Source organism: Heliangelus exortis, chromosome 3 (genome assembly GCF_036169615.1).
Source record: "Heliangelus exortis chromosome 3, bHelExo1.hap1, whole genome shotgun sequence".
In the NCBI taxonomy this organism is placed as follows: Eukaryota; Metazoa; Chordata; class Aves; order Apodiformes; family Trochilidae; genus Heliangelus; species Heliangelus exortis.
This window is the reverse complement of record NC_092424.1, coordinates 22,312,852-22,332,503: the sequence shown is the minus strand read 5'-3', so window position 1 is coordinate 22,332,503 and position 19,652 is coordinate 22,312,852. Positions and strand designations below refer to the sequence as shown.

The following is a 19,652-nucleotide window of genomic DNA, read 5'->3' as shown; positions in this document are numbered from 1 at the left end:
AAAAAAAAATTAAGTACTTACTGTATACTTATCAAATTTAATACATGCTTAAGACATTATATCTACTCAAAAATCTGCATGATTACAACAAAAGCAGCATGGTTTTAACCAAGGAATTGGTTTAGTGACTCGTTTGATCCTTGTTATTATTTGCTTGTTGGTGTTCTAAGCCACTCCAGCAAGAAAGCATCACCTCATTGATGAGTCAACTGAGATCTCACTTGTTTTGGTGAAAAAATTATTTCCAATTTTATCTGTAAATAAGAAATGCCCTCCCCCTGAAGAAGAGACCTGGGAGTCTGGGTTGACAAGAAGCTGAACATGAGCCAGCAGTGTGCCCAGGTGGCCAAGAAGGCCAATGGCATCCTGGCCTGGATCAGGAACAGCGTGGCCAGCAGGTCCAAGGAAGTGATTCTGCCCCTGTGCTCAGCCCTGGTGAGGCCACACCTCGAGTACTGTGTCCAGTTCTGGGCCCCTCAGTTCAGGAAAGAGATTGAGGTGCTGGAGCAGGTCCAGAGAAGAGCAAGGAGGCTGTGAAGGGACTCCAGCACAAGTCCTGTGAGGAAGGGCTGAGGGATCTGGGGTTTTCAGGCTGAAGAAGAGGAGGCTCAGGGGAGACCTCATCACTCTCTACAACTCCCTGAAAGGAGGTGGGAGCCAGGGGGTGTCAGTCTCTTCTCCCAAGTATCTATCAGTAAGACAAGAGGGCATGGACTTAAGCTCTGCCAGGGGAGGTTTAGGTTGAATATGAGGAAGAAATTCTTTACGGAGAGGGTTATCAGGCATTGGAATGGGCTGCCCAGGGAGTGGTGGATTCTCTGTCCCCGGGGGCTTTTAAAAAGAGACTGGATGTGGCACTCAGTGCCATGGTCTGGAAGCCACAGTGATGGTGGATTAAGGGTTGGACTTGATGATCTCAGAGGTCCTTTCCAACCCAGCTGATTCTGTGATTCTGTAATTTCTAAGACCTGTCTATAGCCAGACTAATAATACCTTAGCACCATTCATTCACTGCAGTACTGATATTGAGATTCACTGCTGTTTCACCATCAGGAAATTAGCAAGACAATAAAGTCATCTGCCTTGTAATACTGAGTATTGGAAATCCCAAGTCTCACAACTGGAGGGAGGAGAGGGGGGGAGTCAGAGACCACATGCTTCTCTTGACTGCTTTATGATTATTCTAATCAAACAACCTAAATTTTAAGTTTGTGAGTTTTACAACCCAGTCACTCTTTGATAATGCCAGTCCCTCAAGTTTCTTGCCAAAACACCTTCTTTTTAGTGGATGGAACAACAGCCTTTAATATTCAATAACTGTCTGATATAATTCTCTCATTTCCATAAGCAAAATGTTATTGCTAAAATGGACTGAAACACCTCCACTGTAATCACAACCACTTGCTCTGCCCTAGAAGTTCAAACACCAGAATATTGTACTGTATTGTATTCCCTTACCCCATCTGACAGTTATGATCCTATTAACTGAGCATAACATTCAGTGAGCTTTTGAAAAAGCCAGCAATTACAACTCCCTCACAAAGAACAATTCATACTTTTACATGTTAATTCTGCAATTTTAACCATTTTCTTTTGAATAAAAATCTTGCAAGATACTTATTACACTCAGATAGCTACAAGGACATGAACAGTTACACCCTGCAAAATAATGAACATCAGCTGTAAAAACATTTGTAAATTACATAACATTTCAGCTCAGATCTTCTAATATTCTACAAGGGATTACATGAGTAAGTATTGTATCATAGCAACAAGGCAATAACACTGACATGCTCAGGATAAAATCCAAAAAGCCTAATTTAAGGAACCAACAGAGAGGGGGACAGCTTTTTTTTTTTTGGCAATAGCCCCAAGCTGATAGCCAGACTCAAAGGCAAGTCAAACCTACTCCCATTTTTCCTCTCTACAAACTTAATTATATTCCATGCTACAAAGCTTCACGACAAGGCACAGTTAATACAATGTGCTTATCTGATATTCAGTAAAATGAAATATTCACCAAAATTTACCTAGGACTTGAAGACCAGCAGACAGCATCTGAATAGTGCTAAGAGCAAACTGAAGTCCTAAAGTTAAAAGCAAGTCACAAGAATTCACAAAAAATAAATTACTTACTATGGTCTCTAGAATATTAAAGAAATCCCTGCATTAGCCATTTTTAGACAGACATTATAGTAACAGAGATATATGTTTCCTGCCATGCATCACCAGTCCATCTGATTAGCGATCTGATTTTTTCAAATTAAAAACCTGTCCGTTAATCTGTTTTGTTGTTCTTATAATTTGAAGTAAAAAGAAAGGAAGCATTTTATTCTACACATGCATCCACCTTCCATACTTAAATGGAATCACAAAACAAAGACATTTGCAAGAGATGAAAAGTATGTGCAGCCACAGCAATAAAGTAACAAGAAAGGAACTTTGCCACCATAGTTGCCCCAACACCAGAGCTTTTAGCTTTACTTGTCTGACAACCCATGGCAAGACTTTTAAATCAGCTTCAGTTTAATGTCTATCAAGGTTTACAACATACCACTCAAGTTCAAGATAATTCTTTTCTTCAAATACACTAAATCCCATAAGGACCAGGGAAGAAAATGCATAGTAGATAAGCAGGCAGTGGATACTTCAATGAAATAACCCTCATGACAGGCTGGATTTTTGGGAGGGGGGGGGGGAAGGAGAGAGAGAGAGGGAGGGGAAAAAAAAAAAAAAAAAGGAACAGTCTGAATTCTATTACCAGCCTGTCTCTAAATTGTTCCATGTTTTTGGAAAAGACACTTTAGGAAAAGAAGAAAAAAGAAAAAAAAGGGGAAACAAAAATTGAGGAAGCCTAAAGCAAGGGAAAAAAAAAAAGAATCAGAGACATTTAGTCCTGTTTGGAAGTGACAAGACATACATTGAACTACACACAAGAAAATGGCCTCTACATCATCCTATCAACATTAAAATGTAACTGCCTCAACTTATTTTCTAGCAGCTGCTCAACAGAAGTGTTATTTAGGAAAATTCTGAAATTCACTGTTCACATTCTTTGATTTGAGATCCTTGGGAAGATGGTAATGAGATTCTAGGAAGCCAACAGAAAGCAAATGCTCACTGTGATGTGATGGCAGGAAGTTTCCACTGAACACCATAAATTTTTTTTTTAAATTGTGACTCACCATGACTCTTTCTAAGGATATTCATTCCCTCTGGTCATTTCTATGATTGATAGTAAAATGTTTGTGTCTGATTAAAATAGTTCACTTGATTCTTCCCCTTCAAAATACTGACATATTCAACAAACTATTTCTACTATTTAAGAAAACCTGACTACAGACAGTAGTCACAATATCAAAGGATAGAGAGTTACAAACAAGTTGAATTGCAAGTTCCTGTTGAACAGAAGTTATTTGAGATGAATGATTATACAAATTTGTTTCTTAAGTGAATGCTTTCAAATTTATAAGGTCATCAATCCACATCCAAGCATGGAACATTGAGGTGAAATTATTTATTTACTTATTTTTAGGAAGGTCCCAAATAAAATATAGATTAGGAAAGAGAGTTTATATAGAACGACACCTTCCCATAGTATATTTATCTCATAAGTTTACAGGCTTTTCCTAGAAGGAAAACAGATACTTTTCCTTTCTTCACAGAATTGTTTACCCAAGACATTTTCTACAATCCAGAGAATCTAGTGTAGCCCTTGCTTCAGTAGGAAGAATCAGAATCCAAGTCCTCAAAAACTCCTCCCTCAGCTATACAAACTGTAAGTTAAAAAAAAACCAAAACAACCAAAACTTACTTTCCCTGCCAATACAAAATAAACTCTTAAACATTTGCAAGACATTTCCATTTTTTTTTTTAACATCTCTAAATATTTCTACTTTATCCTGAAAAAGCTACCCCAGATATATGCAGAGGCCAGAGAAACAACTGCAAAGTTTTCCTCTGACCACCTCTTGAAGCAGTTCACACAAAGCCCTTCCAGACATTTAGAAGACAATGATACTATGGAATGAAGTAAAGTACTGCATCCTTCTGTACACTAAACTGAACCTGGTGGTCAATCCTGCACTTGGACACAGTTCCCTGATGAACTGAAAGACAGCCAATGATTGTGCCACAGTTATGCCACACTCAACATCCTCCATTTCCCAGTTATATTTGCTGTGCTGCATCCAGCTGCACTCAGTGGTGGGGAGGATCTGCTAGACCAGAATGAAGCCTTAACACTGACCTGAGGAGAGAAGCACACATGCTATGGGGTTAGTTTGCTTTTCTTATTTGGTTTTTTTGTTGGGTTTTTTTTTTCCGCATCAGTAAATTATCAACACTGTTGCACAACCTCTTCTTTTCAGAGATACTGTTCAGTCTGGAAAGAGTCAGTCTGGTAAACTTTGCCCTACGCTACATAATTCAAGCAGAGGAAGTTCTGTTTAAGCTAAATTTAAGATTGATTTTTCTCCTCTGGAGTTCTCCTGTGCATTACTGTTGCAATCTCTCAGAGCATCTGGGTGTTGGTGTTTATGTTACAGGCACAATAAAGCAGTGTTAAGAAATGGAGTTCTGATGCAATTGGTGTTGTAACAGGGGACAGAAAGAATATGTTGCCAGGTTCTCAGAAGCCTGCACCTGCAGCTGGCAGCTGGTAGTGAAAAGGAGAGAGGTTTATCTCCACATTATGCCCTTGCCTTTTATTCCTCCCTTCCCTTCCTCTGCTCCTCGTCACATCCATCCCTCAAGACTGGCTCTGGAACTTGTCAGACTTTTCTGCAAGCTGCTTTAACTCAATAATATGGCCACATTAGGGAGGTTAAATGGCTTCTGGAGGAGCCTGATGTGCATCAGCTCTGGCACAAGATGAGTGATGGGAAGAAAAACTCCTTTCAGCTGCAGTGAGCTGTTTAGTTGGTTTACTGTCATTTGAAACAGTATAATCCAACTCTAGAGGTATAACTGAAAAATGTGACCTATACATTAACTACTTTTTTTTTGTTTGTTTGTTTACTACATTTTAGATTTCTGGTGGATTTTCTTGGTTGGTTGAGGTTGGATGCTTGTTTTGGGTTCCCTTACTTTTTCCTTTCCCTTCCCCTTTCCTTTCCCTTTTCTTCTTTCCCTTTCCTTTCCTTTCCCTTTTTTCTTTCCCTTTCCTTTTCCCTTTCTTTTCCTTTCTTTCTTGGTTTGTTTTTTCGGTTTTTTGGTTTAATCACTTCAAGCAATTTTAAAAAGGAAAATGCTGCACCTGTATAAAATCTCACAGTATACATGGCTCTCCTGGTAGTCTGTAACATTCTTCAGTAACTCTCTGCACCTGTAAATGAAGTTTTCACAATGTCAGCTTTTGGTAGCTTAACAGCTCAACCGGAACTGGTGAGGCTACTTGAGTGAGCACTCAATGCAACACCTTAAGTATCCAAGGCATCTTGTCATCAGTATTTTCAGGCTTTCCAGATATAAAACCTGGCTACCCTAAGAAGCAACTAACATTTTTTTTAATAAACTAGGATTATAGGTTTCCCACTGGGCTCCCTCTGTTCAGAGTTTAACAGCATTTACAAATTACCTCTTACCCCCAAAATCTACAGCTGGGACTCTGAAAGGGGATGAATAAGTTCCTCTGCATGTTTTCAGTAGACAGAAGTCTGATTTTCCAGGTCAGATAAGGGAGTCAGATGGAGCATTATATATCTTAAAAGTACTACTACACAGTAGTTGGTTTGTTCACAAGAGAAGGAGATTTGGAAGACAACAAAGTAGAATGGTATTCTTCATAAGGAAATTCATTCTACATGTAGGAGATAACCAAAACAAAGACTTGGCACAGAATTAAAGGTACAGAAGGCACACTGGTGAATCCTGTCTGGGACCATACAAAGACTTCACCTCTTCAATTCAGAAATCAGAAGGACTACAAAGGAGCAGTCAAGATAACAAGCTGAGTTTCTGCTGTACTTCACATCACTTACAGGTCAAATTTCTGCAGACAATCATCAGGCAGGACTTGCACTCAGAGATCCACAGGCACAACACTTGAAACAGCTAAGAAATCACAAGTTTGGCTTATGAGAACTTCCTGGATTTAAGATTAATTCTATAATACATACCAGGAAAGAAAAAGGAAAAAAAATAGCACAGAAGTAAAACTAGATGAGGGTATCAATCAATGATGATTTGTATTCACACACAGCATTGCAATTTACGAAGTTAGTCACGAAGCCTCAGCTACAGATAATTTTAAGGTAGTATAAAAGTAGTACTGGAAAGCTATCTTCCATCTAATAACAGATACTGTTTGCTCAGTCTCATCTGCCACCCACACGACCAGCAGTTAACCTTAAAAAATCAGTCCAGAAAATCTGAAAAGCCTGTGCTGATTTAACAACATCTGTCACAAATTCTGTGACATGACTCCTTGCAGTGATGGTAAACTGCAAATGTTTTATCTAGATTGTTTCTACCATCTTCCAAGCTTTCTTACCATCTCATATAGTTAAGTGTCTCCAGCCACTACCATCTTAAATCTCTTGATTTTAATGAAGATTTGTCAACCAAAACATTTCAGAGAGCACAAAAGTAACCTTTGAAAGTGCTTTCATATTAATAGCCCTATTTCCTACTTTGTAATTACAGAAGACAACACACAGTCAGATACAAAAAGTGATAACGCATTATTTTCTTGGTCCCCAAAAAATTAAATAGCAAGACTGGTAACCAGAGCTGTCACTATTCAGCTCATTTCTACCACACTTTCTCAAAAAGGAGGACTGGATTAAAGTACCACTGTTTCCTTAAACAAGCCAACAAACAACCCACCAACCACACCAACCACTGGAATGGGAACATAACACCATGAAGTTAACCCTAACAAAATGTACAACTTGAACACCATGAAGGTTTCCTCAAGAGCACACCATCAGTTCAGAATCCAACACAATTTTACCTACCTGCAACAACCACCAAAAAAATATCCAGAATATAAAAAAGTTGTCTGACAACCTGACACAATTGAATCAATGCTGCTTTTGAAACTATCGGGAAGTTCAGCAATTTGGGTATGGTTGTCTGTATTCAAGTTCTGTTCAGAGGGACACTATATTTGTTATAAAAGGCAAAGAAATTTGGCTTCTACAGCTGAAGTGTGTTAAAAACCAAACCAAAGCAACAACTACTATGTTACTGCTCTTGTATTTGAAACAAGCTTTCTTCCACCACCAGCCAACTATTATGCATTCATTTGCATTCATTTATGTTTTTGGCATACACTGCTACTGTACTTGCTGTCTTCATTTAAAAACCATCAAGCAGTTTTAGTGACTGATCATATGCCAGAATGGGCTTATCTTGAATATAACCAGAGGCTCTAGGAGCTTAGCATTCTCTTCCGCATTGAAGACACCAGCCCAAACAATGGTCTCACTGGCTTTGATGAAGGAGTAATAGCTCGTGATTATTAAGTAATAATGATCTTAAATTAGCACAGTATTGCTTAAAGAGGCTCCTATTTTAAATTATTTTAAGGGTGATGAATCCTATCACAGAATTAACATGCACAGGTCATTAAACTGAGAAAGAGAGGACACCAATTGATTTCTGGAATGGGAAACAGTTTCTCAAAGGATGTAAATACAGAATAGACGCAACCTTTTAAGTTAAAATTATGAGAGTTTATACAAAGCTCTGAGAATTAAAACTGCTTTCCCAAAACTGAAAATACTACTCCTTAATAGCTTTTCTTATACTGAAGTGCAAAGGTTTTTGTTAAGGTGTAACATGTATGTTTTCGAGAAGTCCCCCTACAAAGAGGGCAAATAAAGGGGGAGTCCTGGGTATACAGAGGTCCTTCTCTAAATTCTAACTCAGGTTATACTGTATTAGCAGAAAGCACTCACAGAGAGGCTGGCACACAACAACTTCTTACTTCTGGTAACTCGTTCACGTGCCAGGAAAATTAACCACCAGGAAGATGCAAGAGACTCCAGAGGAAGGGAGACTCCAGACCAAGTTTCTGAGACTGCTGAATCAAAAACATTTGAAGGGACAATCAGTATGATGCTCCTTGTTGCTGACACAGGAACTGTTAACTATACTGTTCCCTGAACACAAAGATTTGCTCTTAAATAAATACTATTTAAAGTGTTCAGTACAAATATTTCAACTCAATTAGTTCAATGTAAGTGTTCAACACAATTCAAGATTGTATTGATGTAATTTTGAACATGTAAGACAACCTTTCAGGTTGTAAGAGGTTGTCTCAAGGAACTGCTTCACATCTGTCCTGCTAAAAATTAAGAGCATAATCTGAACAGTTCTCTCTGTTTTACCCCCCCCTCAACAGCTGTACTGCTCTATCCTACATTACCAGGGCCTAAAGACACCTGAAAAGCAGGTGACAAAGTTGTGTGCAACACAGACTCGATAAAAACTTCAGCCCAATGGCCATCATAGAGGTCTGTGTGAAAAACATTTTCTATTTATAAGAACACAAACACTTTGCTAGACCGGAAGATCAAAACAATTTCATTTGCATCCTTTAATCTTGAAAAGGCAGAAACTGTGTTTACCAACTGAATAGGTTCCCTTTTTATTAAGTCAACTGCAAAACTCATGAGTGAAATTATGCTATTATATTAGTAGTAAGCATTGATAATGAAGTATGCTGTAAGTGGATTTTTTTAAAAAATCTATTTACTTGCAGTCTTCCCCAATTATTTCCTCACCTTACCCAAGAAAATTGATTTTGAATCAGATGCTGAAGTTGCTCCAATTTGGCATCACACCAGCAAATGCAAGTCAACATTACAAATCAAGTTTGTTTGTATTTTCCCCGCATCTGAAAAAACACTTGTCATTTCTACATAGCAAAATTAGCACCAAGTGCAATGGAAAAACATATTTTATTTGAAACCAAGAGATAGTTGTCAAGCATTACTTCACAAAGTACACTAGCTCATTTTGCAGTTAATTTAGCACTTCATTATTTTAAATGTGTGAAGAGGATGTACAGGGGAGTAATTTAATAGAAAGTCTGTGCCAGAGGAAACATGCAGTCTAACTTTTCAAAAGCCAAAGAAAAAGCTCCACTCTCCTCGAATCCCTGTGTAAATCTAAGTAGAAGTCACAGATACTGGATTAATTCCTAGTCTATGATAAATACTTTACAAATTGGCTAAACCAATGTTTTGAAATTTTCAAAGTTTTCTCAGACAAAGAAGAGGAGATCCTACTGTAACACTTATCACTATAAAGAACTAAGATTAAATTAAGACTGGAAACACAGATGAAACCCAGGTTCTGCTGCGTTTGGTGGCTCCTGCCAGACATAGCTACGAGCATTTGCAGGATCTCTTCACCCACTTCATTTTAGTTAAACATCTGGCCTCAAAGAAAAGCCTGAGCTACTTTTTTCATCACCTTTAACCATATGCTTAACAGTTATGTGCCTTCTATCAAAAACTGTAAACATTGAGTCTTCAGTAATGAGGGATCCTACACTTAAATATGTTCCCATTTGGCAAAATCTCCTGGCTGTTTTTTTAACTCCATTTACACCATTTTGCTGTACTGAGCTTATTTTGCTGTTGCCCTCCATTGGACCCAGCCTGTGCCTCTCTAGGGGGTTCTGACATTTGCAGCTTAATTTTTCATCTCAAAATAACGACTGTTTTCCTACACAATGCAACAAAGGTAAAATGCACATATTTATTCCACATATATAATTCAAAATCTAAGTTCAATTCTTATCATTTGTTGCTGCTACATACACATGGAACCAAAATTGATGCTGCTCAACAGGACTTCAGTCTTATAAGATTTTCAATAAGTATAAAACATGTAATTAAAAACAGCACATACTTTTCAAGAGCCTTACTCAATTACACTAATTACTTGTTTTTTAACCTATTTTGTTCTCCCTCACTTTCCCATGGAATTTTACTTGGAAATAAATTGATTAAATAAACGTTATGCTTTTATTTTTTTAAAGGACCAACCATATATAAAACCAAAGCAATCTATTAAATCACTTCTAAAAGTTCATCTGTTTTGGCAGTCATGAACCCTGCTAATTCTCAAATACAGCAGGAGCAGAAATAAGGCTGCTTTCCCCTTCATCTTCAGATAAATTGGTATGATTTTTATGATTTTGTGTTGCACGTTTATGATTTTTTTAATGATTTTTTTATTTCTGCTCCTCTTCAGGTCAGCCTTCCTGATCCATGCTACACTGTCCTTCTCTATCGCTCCACTTCCTCTTTAGCTCTGAGAAAATCTACTGTGCTGCTACAAGTCACATACAATTCTGATGAGACTACTGTCTCTCCATAGCCTCAATACTCTTAAAATACTTAAGGCCTGATAGTATCCTATAGCTACAATTCACCAGCTTTTCTCAGCTTTACTCCTGCACACCCCCGACAGACAGAAGCAAGAAGCTGTGGTACTAAACACAATGACTGAAACAAAATTTCATGCTCTAACCATGGCCATTGCAGTTATTTTCTCCTCACTACAAGAGTCTCAGAGACTCATCTGATGAGCCAACTCATCTGCAATCAATTACTGATTTACAGAACTAAAGCTCTAGACCCATGAAATTTCAGGAAGATCATGGGAAATTCAGAAACCACAGTTGCAATGAAAAACTATGAAGAAACTTGATGAGAGCGTGACAAGAAACATTTCCAGAAAGTTTCAAAGCCAACAGGATTGTTGATATTCTAAATACTGAGCTTACTGACAGCTACTGGAGAGGAGCTTCTGCCCTCCTTACCACTTTAACTTCTCTAATCAGCCCACCAGTTCCATGCGGTTCCCTCACCAGCAACACAAGTCTGGGTTCTTGCTTGTAGAAGACATTACCAGTTTTCCATACACTTAGTTGCCATACTTAGCACTGTTACAGAGAAAAAAACAAAGAGAGCCATGCATAGTAGCCCGCACTGTGCAGTAGGTGAGAGCAGCATAGCAGATACTGAACCTCATAGAATCATAGAATTGGCTGGGTTGGAAGGAACCTCAGAGATCATCAAGTCCAACCCTTGATCCACTACCCCTGCAGTTACCAGACCATGGCACTGAGTGCCACATCCAGTCTCTTTTTAAATATCTCCAGGGATGGAGAATCCACCACTTCCCTGGGCAGCCCATTCCAATGCCTGATCACCCTCTCAGTAAAGAAATTCTTTCTAATGTCCAACCTAAACCTCCCCCCGCACAACTTGAGACCTCTTGTGCCCTCTTGTCTTGCTGAGAGTTGCCTGGGAAAAGAGACCAACCCCCACCTGGCTACCCCCTCCTTTCAGGGAGTTGTAGAGAGTGATGAGGTCTCCCCTGAGCCTCCTCTTCTCCAGGCTGAACAGCCCCAGATCCCTCAGCCTCTCCTCATAGGATCTGTACTCGAGTCCTTTCACCAGCCTGGTTGCCCTCTTTTGGACCTGCTCCAGGACCTCAATATCCTTCCTGAACTGAGGGGCCCAGAACTGGACACAGGACTCGAGGTGTGGCCTCACCAGTGCTGAGCACAGGGGCAGAATCACTTCCTTGGACCTGCTGGCCACGTTGTTCCTGATACAGGCCAGGATGCCATTGGCCTTCTTGGCTACCTGGGCACACTGCTGGCTCATTCCTGTCAATCCAGACTCCCAGGTCCCTTTCTGCCTGGCTGCTCTCAGCCACTCTGTCCCCAGCCTGGAGCTCCCCATGGGGTTGTTGGGGCCAAAGTGCAGGACCCGGCACTTGGCCTTGTTGAACCTCATCCCGTTATCATCAATACAGAATAGCACAGCAGATCCTCAATCATCAACCTTTCTTCTGAGCAGACCTTGGTATTGAGACCAAATTTGATCGATTTTCATTAAGAACCATGTGCTAAGCTCTAAAGTACAGCAAACATTAAAAACTTCAAGACAGTTAATTACTTAATTTTTAAAAAAATACTCATGACATACAATTTATTTTTACTACAGCCGTAGAAGCAGTATGAACTGTTTTTGCTGAAACTAAGAAAATTAGCCTGACGAACAGTTCCAAATAAAACTGTCCATACTTGGCATGGAAAACTTCAGTTGAAACAGTTTAGCAATGCTGTAAGCAGCTGAGAATAAGGTCTTGTGAAGGAGAATTGTAGGCAACATTACTACTATGAGCTCTGCCTTTAAGTCAAAAGTATACTAGGAAATAAGCATCTTGTAGACAACATACTTCGTTAACCATGAACTCTGCAAAACTTAAACTAGTCCAGTGACTCTCCAATAAAAATCAATGATTCAGACATTAAAAAGAAGCTGTCACTGTCGGTCCAGTGAGTATTTTGCCAAGAGTCTTCTACAACATTGCATTATTTACTGCCTATTCATCTAGTTATGCTGTGGTTCCAGCCTTCAAAATCCACACACTTATCAGGCTATAAATACAATTTTCATCTGCCAAATTAAAACAGGAGTTGGGACTATGACGGCATAGAAGCTGAATTTTATATCCCTCAAGAGAAGTGCCTCTTTTCATAAAAACACAACACCCACCCTTCCTATGCTTAAACAGAACATTAAACTGCACAGATTTGTATGACACTTTTGAAAAAGTACTGAATAATTTTTAGGTAGATAATTTTAAAACTGTATCTGTAGATAGAAGTAATCCTCTTTTGACCGGGTAGCCTGGAACAGTAAGTAATTCCATTTGTATTTTCTCCAGCAACTAACATTAAATTCAGCACCTGCAAAACTGACTAAACTAGAAAGCAACTAATATGGAAAAAGAAATCTGATACTAAGCTGGCACACAGAAGATATGAAAGATTTAAATAGAAAAGTTCATGTGAAGATCGTCAATAGGCTCTATATTTAGGAGTTGCTATTGATGGAACTACATTCCAAGACCAAAAACTCTTAGTTTAGACAAAAGTCTAAGGATAAAAAATGCAAATTTAAGAATTAAAGACTAAATGTTCCACTCCATGAAGCAGGAACAGTTCCTTAATATAGAAAAAATTAAACAGCCCATTTTTCATGGAACTACAGTAGAATATTAAACAAATTCTTAAAGCTGCTTCAGCTATTATAGGTTCTCTATTTCTCAAGATTGTAACTTCACTTAACAGGAGTTTTCACTACTTTATAGTGTGCCCTCCTGAGATTATACATAAAAGCTAAATCTATATTCCTTAAAGAACACCCTCATTCTTCATCCAAAATAAAGATTACCTCTCAAACAAAAGCTCAACCAAGATAGTAGTTGCAAGGGATGTTTAAAAAAAAAAGGCAGAAAATGGGAGAATAGAGAAAAGGATGTATCAGTGAATCATCAAAGATACAAAACAACAACAACAAAAAAAAATGGGACAGAAAACTGTCATTTTAGCTTATAAATCTCTACTAAGGCAGTAGTAAAAATAAAACATTCTAAAATTTTTGAAGGACCTTAGGGGAACAAAGTCAACGTAATATTAGAAGTAGAGTTAAAAACAGCTGAGAATAATTTTCTCATTTTGTGTCTCTGAAGTAGGCACCATATGAAACCAAACATTCGAAGTTTAAGGTTTGAACTGACTCTGACAGATTTAATAAAGTTAAAATTTTACCCATAGCAATATTATTATGCTTTCCTGTAACATTTCACAAAAGTTTAGCTTTAAGACAGCACCTGGTTTTCAGTCAAACCCAAGCCCTCTCCCCTTCAGGATTCAAGTAAAGAAAATACTACTGGTAACACCCATTTTAGACCCCGTATTTAAATTCTGAAACTACACATCATAAAGTTGTCATAAAAATGTCTTATTCTGTTTCACCACTGTAATTCTCAGCCCCACAGAGACTGCTATAATCATTGCTAGGTTACGGTTAAAAGATGTTTGCACCACTTTCCCCATCCTTCTGCCGTGAGGGCCAGAGTTTTCTCTGGACAGTTAAATCTGAAAGTGAATACTAAGAGTTTTTTTTAATATATTTGTTCTCTGAGCATGATGTAAGAAATAAGCCTGTGAGGACATGCCCCTTCCCAAACAGATATTGACTATTGAGATCACAGAAAGACCTGAGAAAATTGATTCATTCAAGCTGCACTTGACATGTTTGGTACACAGAAAAAACAAACAAAAAGTATATTTGCTTTACAATCTGACAGACCCTATTAACACAAAAGCAACAAACTATGTTTTCTCTTTGCAATTTTTCACATGCTTCTTCAACCAAAACCAACAGAATTCTTCTGCTGTAATAAATCAAATCAGGTTCCAAGGTCAAGTTGTATCTCTTGTCCAAAAAAATGAAAGGTAACTGCATATGGTATTACAATTTTTTAAAATTACTCGCTATTGAGATGAAATTCCCACTGCTTAAGATGCTAAAAATAACACTTCCTTTGCCAGATTTCTTTAAAGACAACACTTTCAGAATTGTCTGTGAAGTGATAAAATCCTGCTGCTAACTAGCATATTATTTTGGGTGCAGGTTTTTCAAAGGATTTATATTATTTAAACTATAAAGTAACAAAATGAAAAGGAGATAGGGGAAGCAGCTTCAACCTCTAGCAGGTTTAACAAGCTGTGCTTTTTTTCCCCCTTTTTCTTTAAAATACAGTCACTGGGTCTTCAGTATTTCTTATTCAGCTTTTAAATAAAGTAAAATGGACACTCTCTGGAATAACAAACACACTGGAAACCTGCTAGCTTCACTGAAGAACAGATCACTAACTTATTTTATATATCTTTGTATGAGGCAGGTGTTGCTGAGCTTTTATCCAAAAGTAATAGATATCATCACACAGAAAAATAAGCTGAATATTATGACAACACACAATCTCAGTGCCTTTCTTCTCCATCTTATTACTCCAACAAAACCTCTCAAGTCAAGGGCACCTACTATTTGGGACTGTTACCTACTCTTTGTAGATGTATTTCTTTTCTCTCCTAGCAGTGAGTAGATGTATTTCTTTTCTCTCCTGCAGCCAAATTAAGGAATTTTGATAATACACAGCAGCAGTATAATTAACTTCAGAAATTTAAGATTATCTGTCTACAGGCTTTCAAACAATACAGCTATGAAAACATGTTACACAATCTGATCCGGTCATTTCATTGGCAAACAACCAACGGTCCCTAGATAAAAGTAAAAAAACCCACAGCGCTATCAATCCAAGAAGGTATTTTTTAAACATATATGGGTAATTTTTGGTTTTCTTCTGGAGCATCTCTCCTTCCAGTATAATATACGCAAGTATTTTTGACCAGCCTGAGAAGCCTACTGAGGAGTTTCAGAATACTGTTCATACTTCCTTTATAATATTTTTTCTTAAATGTGATGAAACAAGATGGTAACTGTAAGCAAGATGAAATATTTTACAGCAGCATAATACCAAAATGCTTTTTCAGCTACAAAACACTACTTTTCTCCCAATACAGTCTTCAAACATCTCAGATTTAACCACTTACTTGCAGGTAACCAGAAATTGCAGAAAGTCTTAATATAATTTTGCAAGAATGTGCTGAGCACCCTTAGGCATCACTATAATGACTGCACTTTCTTTTTCAGCCCCTCCCTGGGAACGCTGGCTACTACTCTGTAGATGACTCTACACTGGCAGCATCACAACTATTACTGAATTCCATACTGGCTTTAAAGAATAAAGCAAAGCTTCATTTTCCCAAGACACACGTGATTACAACAAGAAGTTTTACAACGTGATACGTTTATAGAGAAAGCAAACACTTTCTCTCTAGGTTTTTAAGTTCGGGGGGCGGGGGGGGGGGTTCGGAGAGGGGTGGGCAGGACAGGTTCGAGAGAGAAAGGGAGAGAGCCTCAAGCAGACGGAGGAAAATCATCTTATGTCCTTATCTACGTTCAGGACATATCTAACATCACAGTGGGAGAAACTATGCAGAAGAGTGCCACCCAGCTTCCTGCTAACTGTCTGGCGGGGATATTATAATGCATAAAAGCATATTCTGCCCACAATTTATGTTCTGAAGAAGGTCTAGAGATTAAAGTCTTTAAATTTAAATCATAAGCATAAAGACAGAAGTGATTTCCCTTTAAGAATTTATGACAACTCAAACTACTATAAAACTCTGCATAACTGAAAAAATGTCTGTTTTGGCCTCAAATTTCCAAACATCTGAGCTGCTGATGCCATGCAAAGTTTCTCTGCATTACATGTAAAAAGCTGTAAAACTGCAGTCATAAAACTGTAAGACTTATTCATACAAAGCTGAAAATTTAGTATTAAAGTCCCAGTTCAGCAAAGAATGTAAACTTGGATATTTTGCTGATTTAAGCTGGAATTGCTCCCTGCAAAAAGTCTGCATGCTTAACTGTTTGCAGGATCGAGATTCAAACTTTCTGAAGTCTGCCACCTATGTGTGGTATTTACCAAGGTGCCAAATGTAGTTGTATAAAAACTACCTCTAAGGAAAATACACTATCTAAACAGACACTAAATCTTGATTTCACATTACTCGACTTATAAATTCCTAATATCAAACTAGTGTATCAAGACAGGACACAAACTTCAAAAAGAAACCCCAAAACAAGCACCAAGAATACCCCTGTTGTTGAAAGTTGCATCCAAAGCCACAGCAACATATAAATATATAAAAAAAAAAAAAAAAAAAGCCCTCCCCAAGTTACTCTCCTGCCCCAAGCTTATTTTGTCTTTAGAAACGTTACTGCTAATGAGTTGTTTTATGGTTAATGTATATCTACAGCTCAGAGTAGAAGACATTTCTTTAAATACGACAGACATGATTGTAAAAGCCATAAATATCAAACAGAAAAAAAAATCATTACTTAGCATCTAGGAACTTTTCATGTTTGCTGTATTTCATTCACATTTTGGATATCTGCTGCAAATCAGAGGTTTTTTTCACCATCACATGCTGCGACTTCAAAAAGCTTAGAACTTCAACACCTAGTGGAAGTGAAATTCATTTGCCAGGTCATGTTAAGGTAATATGTCTCCCTTGTTTTTCAGGTCCCTATCAAATACTTTAATAACAAATTTAGATTCTCTGCCTAGTGACTTTTTAAGGGACTATATATACATACATTTATTTTGATATTCAAAAGCATGGAAGGTTGTAAACAACTTTTGTTTAATTTTTGTAATCTAATGAATTGAGTAATTTCAGATTTTAGCTCCAGTACAAGAAATAAAACCCTCAGTATTTATTTTAATATCAGCGATGCCAGCATTTATACTTGTCATTCACTTGCAAACGTCTGCATACAGCACTAGGCTGGAGGAGGTCTCTGAGGCAACTGTTGATCATTAAAATAAGGCAGGCAAAACGTCATTCAAGCACTGTCCAAAAGTGACGAGAAGGAACAAACAAGCCAAACGCAAACTCTCTCCTGTAACTCGGGATATTATGCCACGGGCACAGAGTTCCTCTTCGCAAGATCCCCTCGTGGGAGGAGCCACCTCTGGCTCCGATGTTTCAGCGCTCGGTTCCCTGCACTCCCAAACTCAACTTAGCGTCTACATTTTCGGCAGCAAGCCCTCAGAAAGCACACCTACACTTACTCCTGAGTTACCCAGAAAAGGGGTGGAGGAGTCAGTTCCCGAGGCAGTAAACGAGAACCGACCTGCACGACACACGTTTACACGAGCAGAGGAAGGCAGGCAGTCCGTCCGCACACAGAATCACCCCGGTAAAGTCCCTGACTGGAGAGCACCGAGAGCAAGGGAGGACATGGCTAAAGGGCAGAGGGTCCGGGGACAAGGCCAGGACAGGGCAGCACGGGGCGCACCGTGTCAGAAGAGCCGGCCCCGGGGCAGCGGAGGACACCGGCACCTGTAAGCCGGAGGGCCGTGGTGGCAAGGGGGAGTGGTGGGGAGGATGAAGGACGACAGACGGGTGGGTACCTTTGAGCTGGGGCAGGGGCGAGAGCTCCACCTGGCTGCCCTGGCTGCGGAACTGCGAGGAGCCCTGCGAGCGCTTCTGCCTCTGAGCCTTGCGCACCGATTTCCGTGTGAAGCCATCCACTTTCTCCGCGGCAGAGATGGCCGCCGACATGGCTGGGCGGTGAGGCGGCGCGGGGGGACGTCGCTCTCCAGAAGCATATATTAAAGCGGACGGAGAAGCGGGCGGGCAAAAAAAGGGCTTTAAAAAAAAAAAATACAGAAACAAACAAACAAACAAAAAAAACTGGGGAAAAAAAAAAATAAAAATCCCCAAATCAAGTCCTCTCTGCCCTCACGCCCGTCCGAGAGGAAGAGGGGCGGGCGGGAGTCCGAGCGGCGGGGCGGGCTGCTGACTGCCGAGCACCGGGGAGGCTCCTGGGTCCGGGCTGCCGCCGCTCCTCAGTTCCTGCTTCCCTCGCAGTTTCCTCTCCGCGCGTAGCCGGCTGAGGAGAGGAGGGGGAGCGCAGCGGCGGCCGAGGGAGCGGAAGGGGGGGGGGGGGAGGAGGAGGAAAAGAACACAAACAAACAAATCCAACGACAACTTTGCCCGGAGGGGCGGGCGAGCGCCAAACTTTCCCGGGGCGGGGGGCAGACGACCGGGCTGCCGCTCTCCTCAGGGCAGGCGCCTCGCGAGCGGCCGCGGGCCGGGCTCGGCGGTATCGCTGCCCCGCTCCCGCCTCGTTCGCTTCACGTCCCCTTCAGCTGGGCTTCCCTGCGGCAGACCGCGCCGAGCCCGCTGTCATCGGCCGGACTCGCCCCTGGGCCGAGCTCGCCGGGGAAGCCGCTTCCACTCCCCGCTCTCCAGTCGCTCGCTTCCACACGCCCCTTCGCCTTCAACCACAGCCGGGTGCTCCCCGCGCCTCCGCCGTCATCCTGCCCCCTCCTGCTCCGCCGGGGGCCGCCACCAGTGTCCCCGCCCGCCGCTGCAAGCCGCACCGACAGAGAACCGGCTGGGGATCGGCCGCGCAACTTGGACCGAGTGGAGTTGAGGGAAGGAGGGAGGTGAAAGGGGCGGAGCAAGCACGACCGCCAAAGGGGCGAGAGGAGCGGGCGTTCCTGGCGGCGCTGGATGAGTGACGGCGCCGAGCAGCCAATTAAAACAGAGGCTCATGGAACACCCATATTCCCCCCTCCTCCCTGCTCACGCACGGGCTTGGGGAGGACGCGGGAGCTGGGACTGGCACCGGGGACGGCGTGATTGACACCGGGCGTGTCCAACCGAGAGCGAAGGAGGCGAGGTGGGTGGGGCTTTCCTGGATGACGTCAAAAGCGAGGGAAGGGGAAGGGGAAGGGGTGGTGATGGCGGGCGGGGCAGCTGCTGCCCAATCCCCGCCATGGGGCGGCCGCGGGGTTGGCAGGGAAGCGGCCGGCGGCGAGGAGCGGGGGCGTTGCGTGGGCGACGTCACGGTTGCCCCGGCGCCCCCTCTGTTGCCCCGGGCGCTGAAGGGCTTTTCTCCTTGCGGAGCCCGAACCCGCTCGCTGCCCCTTCAGTGAAGCCCAGAGCCGTCAGCAGGGAGGGAAGGGGGGGAGAGGTGCAGCCGGGATCCCGAGCCGGGGCTCTCTTCGCACTCTGCTACACCGGGGTTCGGGCTGGGAGGGGATGGGGGTGTGAGAGCGCAGTTGTCCCGGGGTCTCGGGCCGCCTGTGCGCTGAGCCAGTCGGGGCTCCCGGCTCCCGGCTGCCGGGCAGGGCAAGGGGCTTGCCCGTCGGTGTTGGAGCTGCTGGGAATCAGCAGTCGCACT

The 19,652-nt window shown here is 41.3% G+C and overlaps 1 protein-coding gene across 1 annotated transcript in view; it reads right to left on the bottom strand.

The window, feature by feature from the left end:
- The window catches only part of PPP2R5A (protein phosphatase 2 regulatory subunit B'alpha), a 47,115-nt gene extending 28,030 nt beyond the window's left edge, over positions 1–19,085 (bottom strand). The window contains exon 1 of the mRNA XM_071739599.1: positions 17,872–19,085. Coding sequence (XP_071595700.1) covers positions 17,872–18,022 — 151 coding nt within the window. The 5' untranslated portion in view covers positions 18,023–19,085. The remainder of the gene's footprint in view (positions 1–17,871) is intronic.
- Between the last annotated feature and the right edge of the window lie 567 nt (positions 19,086–19,652).